Source organism: Eriocheir sinensis, chromosome 54, assembly GCF_024679095.1.
Source record: "Eriocheir sinensis breed Jianghai 21 chromosome 54, ASM2467909v1, whole genome shotgun sequence".
NCBI lineage: Eukaryota > Metazoa > Arthropoda > Malacostraca > Decapoda > Varunidae > Eriocheir > Eriocheir sinensis.
The window spans coordinates 5,837,288-5,847,600 of record NC_066562.1 but is presented as its reverse complement, the minus strand read 5'-3'; the positions used below and the strand labels follow the sequence as shown (position 1 = coordinate 5,847,600).

The window sequence follows — 10,313 nt, the reverse complement described above, 5'->3', positions numbered from 1 at the left end:
GGTAGATCCTCTCCAACCCCAGCAGCCCCCACAGCAGCCTCCTGACTATTACAGTAACCTTAGCTCACAGGTGGTGGTGCCCCCCCCAGGGGTGATCATGGGCGCCCACCCAGTGGTCCTGCCTCCCCACGCCGTACCAGGCATGGCCCACCCCATGGTGATAGCCTCCATGCCCATGGTGGTGCCCCCAGCCATGCAGCACCCCGGCCTGGTGCCCCAGCCGTCTGCAGGGGTGCTGCCCCCCCAGTCCTCTGGTCTGCTTCCCCAGCCCACTCTGGTGCCTGCCCACTCCTCAGCCCTGCCCACGCTGCCCCAGGTCATGGCCAGCCAGGTGGCCGTGGCCCCACAGCCATTGCCGGTGGGGTCTGTGGCTCACTCTGTGGCTACCTCGGTGCCACTGGTGGCCCACACGGCGGGGGCCCCCCAGACTGTGATGGCTCAGCCCATGGTGTCTCCTCTGCCTGTGGCAGTGTCACAGCCACTGGCTGTCAACCCCATGGTGGTGTCCCAGCCCCTTGTACCACCACAGCCAGCCTTGGCCTCACAGCCTGTCATTGCTGCACAACCCACGGCTGTTTCACAGCCACTTGTCATGTCACAGCCCATGGTGGCACCTCACCTGGTGCCCATGCCACAGTCTGTCGTGTCCTCACAGCCACTGGCCACAACACCAGCAATCATGACCTCACAGCCTCTGGCCACATCACAACCTGTGGCTGTATCACAGCCTGTGGTCATGTCACAGGCCCCTGCTGCCTCCTCTCAGCCCCTGGTGACAACAGTCCCGCTGGTGGTGTCACAGGCAGCTGTAACCCAGCCGGCCTTCAGCACGGAGGTGTCTGTGGCCAGCCAGGCGGAGCTGGTGAGCCAGGGCAGCGTGGGCACGCCGGTGGGAGGCACAACAGAGCTGCCGCCACAACCTGCACCGCCGACTGCCATGGAGGCCATCCCTGTCCTGCTCGGGGCAGCGCTCCCCGTGGTGGGGCAGCAGCAGGGAGGGGTGGCCTCCCTGGCACCCCTAGAAGTCCTCACCACCACCATCACCACCGCCGCCCCTGCCACCGCCTCCACCTTGGGCATGGTCTCGCCCCAGCCGCCGCTGCCATCAGTCACCCCGCAGGAGCCCGGGGAGGCGCCAGCCACACAGCCGGCAGTGCTGCAGAGCCAGCCGGTGGTGGTGCCGTCGCTGCCCGCCGTGGTGTCGTCCGTGGCAGCGATGGGAGTGCCGCCGTCAGCCGCCGCAGTGGTGGGCGATGCCAGCCAGGTGCTGTTCTCTGAGCCTCCCCCCAGACACCCCCCCCTCACCCTCAGTAAAAGTGTTGAGCCCCAGCCAGCACCCCCCCCACCCCTGCCCACCCCTCCTCTCTCCTGCTCCTTCCCCATCACTCACCACCACCACCACCACCACCAGCCAGCCTCCACCAGCACCCCTCTCTCCTCCACACCACCACAACACCCACCACAACACCACCACCACAGTACCCCCGCAGTATTCTTCCCCCCAAATTTCTCAGCAGACGTGGCGCTGAGTGGTGTAGCGAGCACTGTGGCAGGCGTTAGTGCGCCCTTGGGCCTCACTAGTAAGAGTCAGCCTCAGCTGCAGCTTTTGGGGCGCTCGGCGTCAGACTGTGTAAGTGTCCCGGAGTGCTGGCGTGTTGTCCGGCGCGGCGGCGGCTGTGTGCGGCTTGTGACGGCACCCTGGAGGCATGACACCATACACACACACACACACACACACACACACACACACACACACACACACACACACACAGCCACACAGCCACATACCTTCACAACACCCAAGCTCCTCAGACCACTGTGCTTCCGTCAAGGGTCGTCATTGCCATGGGCCTTGACTAGCACCCACAAGCCTCACCAGCTGTCCGCCCGCCTGTGTTTGAAGCGTGACGACACACCTCTGCCTCCCCCCCTCCCCCATAGTGCCACCCACACCCACGCCAGCCATTCGTGCACTCCGCTTGGCCCACCAACTCGTTCTGGCCCCCTCTCCACTTTGCTATCAAGAGTGCATTACCTCCATTACTTACATGCATCGTTTGAACTTTTAGAGCATCCCACTAATCACTTTAAATTTTCTCGTGAGTTCACTGATCTAGTCTTCCATAGTGTCCCCCGAGAAGTGTGAGTTTGTGAGAATTATCGTGCATTGTTCTAACTTATTTTTAGCACCCCAGCCATTGCCACTCTTGAATTTCCTTCCCTGCGGACTCACTGACCTAGTCTTTAATAGTTTCCCCCGAGAAGTGTGAGTTTGTGAGAATTATCGTGCATTATTGTAACTTATTTTTAGCATCCCCGCCTTACCACTCTTGAATTTCCTTCCCTGCGAACTCACTGATCTAGTCTTTAATAGATTCAGCATCCCCGCCTTACCACTCTTGAATTTCCTTCCCTGCGAACTCACTGGTCTAGTCTTTAATAGTTTCCCCCGAGAAGTGTGAGTTTGAGAGTTGATCATCGTGCATTATTGACTTTTATTTTAGCATCCCAGAAATTATAACTCGACTTTCCCTGCGAGTTCAGTGATTCTGTTTCTTATAGTTCTCCCCTTTCTGCCCCTCCCCCCAAGCGAACATGTGAATTTGTGAGTCCATGCATCAGTGCCACAAGATTTACCAGCACACCACAGCAATCATAACTTAACTTTCCTTTCGAGTTCCCTAATCCTCTTTCTCATAGCTCCCTCTAACCCTGCGACACCCCCAAAAACTGTGAGAATTTTTTAGTCCTTGCATCAGAACCACAAAATTTACCAGCAAACCACATCAATTATAACTTAACTTTCCTTTCGAGTTCCCTAATCTGTTTCTCATAGCTTCCCCTAACCTCTCAACCCCGCAAAAAACTGAATTTGTTAGTCCATACATCAAGTTCACAAAATTTACCAGCACACCACAGCAATTATAACTTAAATTTGCGAGTTCCCTAATCCTGTTTCTCATAGCTCCCTCTAATCCCTTGACCTCCCCCCAAAAAACTGTGAATTTGTGAGTCCATACCACAAGATTTACGAGCACACCACAGCAATTATAACTTAACTTTCCTTACGAGTTTAGTGATTCTGTTTTTCATAGTTCCCCCTAACCCCTCGGCCCCCTAAAAGTGTGAGTTTGTGAGTCCATACAGTATTACAAGACATTTCATCGTCCAAGTTCACATATTTGCCAAGGCTGTCGTTTGAGTTTTGGGCATTTCCAGGAGTAGTTTTATGACCCTGGTGATAGTTTGAGCCTTCCTCTGTACCATGAGGCTAAAGAAACACGCATTAGAACCTGATTGACCCCCTCTTTGACCTTTAGGAATAGTTGATAGTGACTTATAATATCGACTTATGCTAACGTGCCTCAAAATAGCAGCACACCGCCCCCTCACTATCAACACACTCAGCTCACTAAAGACAGACGGCTGCATCTAACACCTCACTAACGCAACACAAGGCTTGACTAACACTCCTGACACGCTAGAATCAATACAGTGTTCTTAGTTCATTCATTCGGCGTGTCCTGACGAGCAACACAGCTGACCCTAACGCATATTTTTCTAACGCCACACAGCTGACATACAAAATACACCACACCAGACTTATATGAGGCGTATAGTGTAACATGGGCGAATACACCAATTTTAAGGTGGTATTCTGTGTTCGGTGGAGTCTGGTAGCATCTAAATTCATGGTGCGCTGTAGGGTGACGCAAGTTAACCCGGTAGCAGCGACGGGCCAAATTTGTGGCTTTACCGTGTAGCAGCGACGGGCCAAATTTGTGGCTTTAACGTGTAGCAGCGACGGGCCAAATTTGTGGCTTTACCGTGTAGCAGCGACGGGCCAAATTTGTGGCTTTAACGTGTAGCAGCGACGGGCCAAATTTGTGGCTTTACCGTGTAGCAGCGACGGGCCAAATTTATGCCATGATATAAACCCCCAAAAATAGATGATACATAAACTGATCACAAATGCGTTGATATATATTATGAAATGGTTTGTGTGAGTGGTAATTTTTTCTCATTTTTCTCGCTTGGGGGGACCATTAAGAAACATGATCCCCGCTGCTACCGGGTTAAGGAGAAAGTGACCTTGTAGTGGGTGATTCCAAGGCTAAAAGTTGTGTGATTTTCCTGTCAGACTCAAATGGTGTGGAGTGTGTACAGTCTGCCAGTCGCTAGAAAATGCTGTGCTCGAAACTATACTATGGCAGGTCACCCTTTTTATTTATTTATTTATTTATTTATTTTTTTAACATCAACGGATACGGCTCAAGGGCAACTAAAAGGGTATAAAAAAAAAGTCCGCTACTCGCCGCTCCCACAAAAGTACACTCCACGCCTCATATAACATCCTTACACCCAGCACTAACACCTAACCATCACCTCAGAGAGTATAGAATCTCACCCATTTTTCCATAGACACATGCAGAGAGAGAGAGAGAGAAAAAACGGCTTTGGGGCTCCATTTCTCATTTCCCGCCACTAGTGTTTTCCTGGATGATGAAGTCGATAGTATTTTTTATGCCCCCTAGACCCCACGCTTCTGTTTTTACGAGTCGCACTGAAGACGCCCTGATCTGCACGCTTCTAATCGCCTTGTCTGTTGTCGCCTGGCTGATTCTCGTCTCCTCCCACGCTCCTCCTCCATGCCCTGCCTCTCACCCATTCACTCCTGCTGCCCCCTCGGAAAGCCTGCTCCTTCTTCTGCCGTCAATGCGTCCTGGTGTTTGGTGATGATGTGGCAAGCTCTCCACTGTCCATCACTGGTAATGTGCTGTGTCGAGGTGCTGTAATGTGTGTGGGTGGGACATGTTGGGACGTGTTTGCTAGTTCATCTCCGCTGTTTCAGTTATTACTCCATAGAATGAGGGAAGAAAAAAGAAATGAGAAAGAGGAAAGAAAAAAAAAGTTAGAGAGAAATAAGAAATGAGAGAGAAGGAAAGTCTTGTTACTAAACTTCTTTTTGACAACCCAGTAAATCCTCGGTTTGCTTAACTAACTAGAAGGAACATCAAAGTCATTACATCTCAATATATTTATACATCCAAAGCTAATGATGAAGTTGATGATTAGGATGATGAAGAACAGAGGGCATACCATAGTTGATTTATATAGGCCTACCTCAGCTAAATCTTTCTTCTTCATTTTCATATCCAAAAGTGATGATTATGATGAGGAGGAGGATGATGAAGAACAAAAAGCATACCATATTTTTGTTTATTTATTTAATTTTTACAACAAGGGAGACCGCTCAAGGGCACAAAAAAAGGAAATAATAAAAAATAAAAAAGCCCGCCACTCACTGCTCCTAAAAAGAATCCAAAGAGGTGGTTGAAAGAGGGTGAATTTATATACCTCGGCTAAATCATTCTTCTTCATTTTCATATCCAAAGGTGATGATGATGATGATGATGATGATGAAGAAAAAGCATACTGTAATCAATTTCACACTGACGCTAATGTAATCAATTTCACACCTACGCTAATGTAATCAATTTCACATCTACGCTAATGTAATCAATTTCACATCTACGCTAATGTAATCAATTTCACACCTACGCTAATGTAATCAATTTCACACCTACGCTAATGTAATCAATTTCACACCTACGCTAATGTAGTCAATTTCACACCTACGCTAATGTAATCAATTTCACAACTACGCTAATGTAATCAATTTCACACCTACGCTAATGTAATCAATTTCACATCTACGCTAATGTAATCAATTTCACACCTACGCTAATGTAATCAATTTCACTTCTACGCTAATGTAATCAATTTCACAACTACGCTAATGTAATCAATTTCACTTCTACGCTAATGTAATCAATTTCACACCTACGCTAATGTAATCAATTTCACACCTACGCTAATGTAATCAATTTCACACCTACGCTAATGTAATCAATTTCACACCTACGCTAATGTAATCAATTTCACATCTACGCTAATGTAATCAATTTCACACCTACGCTAATGTAATCAATTTCACACCTACGCTAATGTAATCAATTTCACATCTACGCTAATGTAATCAATTTCACACCTACGCTAATGTAATCAATTTCACATCTACGCTAATGTAATCAATTTCACACCTACGCTAATGTAATCAATTTCACATCTACGCTAATGTAATCAATTTCACTTCTACGCTAATGTAATCAATTTCACAACTACGCTAATGTAATCAATTTCACACCTACGCCAATGTAATCAATTTCACACCTACGCTAAATCATTCTTCATTTAACGTCCCTATTTTCCCTTATGGAGCTGGATAAGTCAGTTCAGATGAAAACCTCAGCTAAATATTCCTAAGCTTTTGTGATGATACCAATACAAAATAGAAGCTTTTATGATGATACCAATACAAAATAGAGGCTTTTATAATGATACCAATACAAAATAGAAGCTTTTATAATGATACCAATACAAAATAGAAGCTTTTATAATGATACCAATACAAAATAGAGGCTTTTATAATGATACCAATACAAAATAGAAGCTTTTATAATGATACCAATACAAAATAGAGGCTTTTATAATGATACCAATACAAAATAGAGGCTTTTATGATAATACCAATACTAAATAGAGGCTTTTATAATGATACCAATACAAAATAGAAGCTTTTATAATGATACCAATACAAAATAGAGGCTTTTATAATGATACCAATACAAAATGGAAGCTTTTATAATGATACCAATACAAAATAGAAGCTTTTATAATGATACCAATACAAAATAGAGGCTTTTATAATGATACCAATACAAAATAGAAGCTTTTATAATGATACCAATACAAAATAGAAGCTTTTATAATGATACCAATACAAAATAGAAGCTTTATAATGATACCAATACAAAATAGAAGCTTTTATAATGATACCAATACAAAATAGAAGCTTTTATAATGATACCAATACAAAATGGAAGCTTTTATAATGATACCAATACAAAATAGAGGCTTTTATGATGATACCAATACAAAATAGAGGCTTTTATAATGATACCAATACAAAATAGAAGCTTTTATAATGATACCAATACAAAATAGAGGCTTTTATGATGATACCAATACAAAATAGAGCGGTGGACTTGAGCAAACACACCTAACTGGGATGACGTGGAGGAGGACGGAGAGAAGAAGGAGGTGGAGGAGGTGGAGAGCTGCGATACCCCATTCCATAACTCTGGGCTCTGAGGTGATGCTATCATGTCCCCTCAGGGCCTAGCCACACCCCCATGGTCATTCTCTCACACCCCAGTCCCCAGTTCCTTTCATGCTTCCAAGACCCTGAAGCTTTTACCATAGTCTACCCCAGAGCCGCAGAATAGGAGAGTTACCCATCTCCCATGTTGTTACGGAAAGATCTGTGTGGAATTTAAACATACTGATACAAGGGTGATTTTGGGGGCTCAGGGTATCATCAGGACCTTGAAGACATACCCAGTGCCCTCAAAACACTACCTGTATCAATGTCAGTTTCAATTTCGTCCATCTCTCTTGGTAGCAGTGTGGTGTCTGTGGTGAACTTGGGCAAACTCTCCTGTCCTATGGCTCTGGATTACCCCTATCTTAGTCTGTGTTGCTCTTATCCCTCTGGCTTTTCATAGATTTTTACAGCCATGTCTTAGAGGCTTATTTTGAGAAGTTACCCGCATGTTCTGTGTAGCCCAAATACCTGGCACATCCCCTCCAACCCTTGATTTAAAAACAGGTGTACGTCAAACCAGGTGTACCGTCAGAGGCATCTTTTAAAACCCTCAAGATTAAAACTCCCATCAGAACTTGACTTTATATGAGCTGTGTGTTTGTTTGTTCCTGCCTCGTACTGGAAAAAAAGACTCATGAATGTGTGTAAATGTGATCGCCAGGCATGAACTCTTTGAGCCATGGTGTAACAGAATCATGTGTCTGTACGTTAATTGATGTACTGACTTACGTATTTACGGTCAATTTTGTGCCTTTTACGTGTCAGCCTAAATTTCCGAGCATGAACGGCCGAGTCCCATAATCCCCCAGGTGACAGAGTGACCATTTACGGGCGGTCCCCAGACTCCCTCCGTTAGCGTACCGAGCCTGAACGCTTTGCTATGTGAGCACTGCCGTTACCTCTTAGATTAGTCTGTTCTCATGCTGCATTGTACGAGGGTTTACTTATTATTTTTACTCTAGTTCTCTAACCAATTTATGATTTTTATCCCTACTCCATATTTCCAAGCTGTTGACGCGTTAGCAGTGTATTGAAATTTGTGTGAGTGCGTGCGAGTGAGTGTGTGTGTGTGTTTTGGTGGTAGTGATTCAGTGGGGTCTGTGGCTGTGGCTGTTAGTATCTTTAGACACAGCCACAGACTTCCCTGGGCACAGAAAACACAGTAAAACAAACCAGTGTGTTCTAATTTGGCTCGGTGTAATTGGTAACCTGATCAGTGGTATCCCCTTGTCTCATGTTAAGTAAGACCTTGTAATGTTTAAGGCTCCAAGGATCTTTAAATTGTGTAGCCAAATACCACTGTGACAAAGGTATATTTAACTCACACACACACACACACACACACACACACACACACACACACACACACACACCACTTGTATGCCTCTTGAAATATGTGTCGAGTGAATCAATCTTCATTATACCAACTGCTAATGGCCAACAGTTTGATTTTTTGGTGGTGGGACGGGAAGATGCAATGACCCAGCTGACTCAAACCCTTCCTGCCGATATGTGCCGAGAAGAACGAACGGCAAAGGAAATTGGTTCTTACATGTACCGCCAGCAAGGGTCAGAGTCACTAGTTGATCCACATATTATACCTTGTGCCATTTTCTTACTTATGCATGGTTGTTTTGGTCATCTAATTGGTGTTAATGTGCTAGAATTAGATGATTTTTTTGTACGTATAAGTTGCCCCCCATTGCCAGTGTTGACCCTAAGTGTAAGGTAGAGTCTGTATGCTGGCAAGTTGTTGAAGTCGCTGCACTCCCCCGTTCTCAGAAATGTTCATCTTGAGTGTCTGTCAATCTTGTTCATCCCGGCAGCAGCTTAGCCTCACCTGAAATGTTTACGGAAAAGTGCGTCTCAGTATTTGGATGTCTCTGCGCAGTGGACCCTCGATTTAGCGCGTTTCTCTTGAGGGATTTTAACGCACCCTTGAGCTGACCCCTTCACACACACATACACACATATACAGTGTCTAGAGGGCTTTTTTTATTGTTCATTGTATTTTTTTGTCCTTAAACTACCTCTCGCTGAAAAAAATAAAAATAAAACTGTTCAGGCGCCCCAAACACCTGAGATTCCGAGACAGAGAAAACGTTAGTGAAAGCAATGAGAGAGAATTCCTTAAGCACATCTCACACGTTCAATCAAGGGTCTGCTGCGCCGCCACCTCAGCCTCACGGACTACAAACTTGACACTGGCACTGGACGATCATAAATGTAGTGAACTAATTCTACTTTCCTCCCATGAACCTCCCTCTGTTCTTAGCCCATGCATTTAGACCTTACAGAGTAGCATTTAGTTATGGGTGATACAAACCACCTATTTTTCCATATTCCTGCTGTTTGTAATTTTCTTTCAGCCGTTATGACTCAAAGCGCTTTTTATTGCTGTTCACTGGTGCCCAAGACTCAGGCCCATGCTGCCCCTCCCCTATGCCTCCTCCCCTCACTCCCCCTTGCATTACTCATTTATTCCATCTCTTAAGTGATTGCATGTATGAATTTAGATACAGCTAGTAATGTCAACGATAGGTTAAGTTATGTACACGAGGGCATGAGTAACAGAGCGGAGTAAGAAGCGGAAGTGAAGCCAAAGGTGTGTTCAGTATAGCATAGTTTTCCCTCAAGTTGCTCTGTCCTGTTTTCTTTAATGGCGCCCACCCTCGTCTGTTACTGATGGCCTCGTGTTGTCCAGAAGATACTAAAATGATTGTCAGGAAAGAGAGTGAAATTGAGAAATATTTTGTCAAGAGAGGAAGTAAAATTGAGATATACGTTGTCAAAATAAAACTTGAATATTGAGAAATCATGAAATGGAAAGTAAAGTAAACAAAGTAAGTAAGCATGATAGAAACTTAGAGAAATACATCATCAAAAAAAGATTAAGATAAAGAAACACATTGCTGGAATAGAAACGAATAGAGAGTTACATCGTCAAAACTAACTCAACTACTCCAAAAAATTATCAAAAACGAAAGTGAAATTAAGACGCATAGGCAGATCCAGGTGTAGGCAAAGTGATGACCCTCTCGCACGTGTCCGCCGGAAGTGTTCTTACCCCACCCTAACCGCCCCC

The 10,313-nt window shown here is 45.3% G+C and overlaps 1 protein-coding gene and 1 long non-coding RNA gene across 24 annotated transcripts in view; one reads left to right on the top strand and one right to left on the bottom strand.

The window, feature by feature from the left end:
* LOC126983627 (serine/threonine-protein kinase WNK1-like) overlaps positions 1-10,313 on the top strand; it is a 167,535-nt gene that overhangs the window by 114,157 nt on the left and 43,065 nt on the right. For 20 of the 21 annotated variants that reach the window (XM_050836489.1, XM_050836487.1, XM_050836495.1 and 17 more), the window contains one exon: positions 1-1,264. This exon is cut by the window's left edge. In XM_050836489.1, the coding sequence (XP_050692446.1) occupies positions 1-1,264 (1,264 nt within the window). The remainder of the gene's footprint in view (positions 1,265-10,313) is intronic. The other variant, XM_050836498.1, reaches the window with a different exon arrangement.
* On the bottom strand, positions 2,382-10,309 carry LOC126983632 (uncharacterized). Of its 3 annotated transcripts, none has more exons than XR_007736063.1 (3): positions 6,235-10,309; positions 5,845-6,130; positions 2,382-5,610 (listed from the first exon to the last, which is right to left on the bottom strand). It is a non-coding gene; the product is annotated as an uncharacterized LOC126983632 (long non-coding RNA). The 3 variants fall into 3 exon arrangements; XR_007736065.1 differs by lacking the exon at positions 6,235-10,309 and adding an exon at positions 5,689-5,740 and having other exon boundaries at positions 2,382-5,636; positions 5,845-6,209; XR_007736064.1 differs by lacking the exon at positions 6,235-10,309 and adding an exon at positions 5,689-5,740 and having other exon boundaries at positions 5,845-6,209.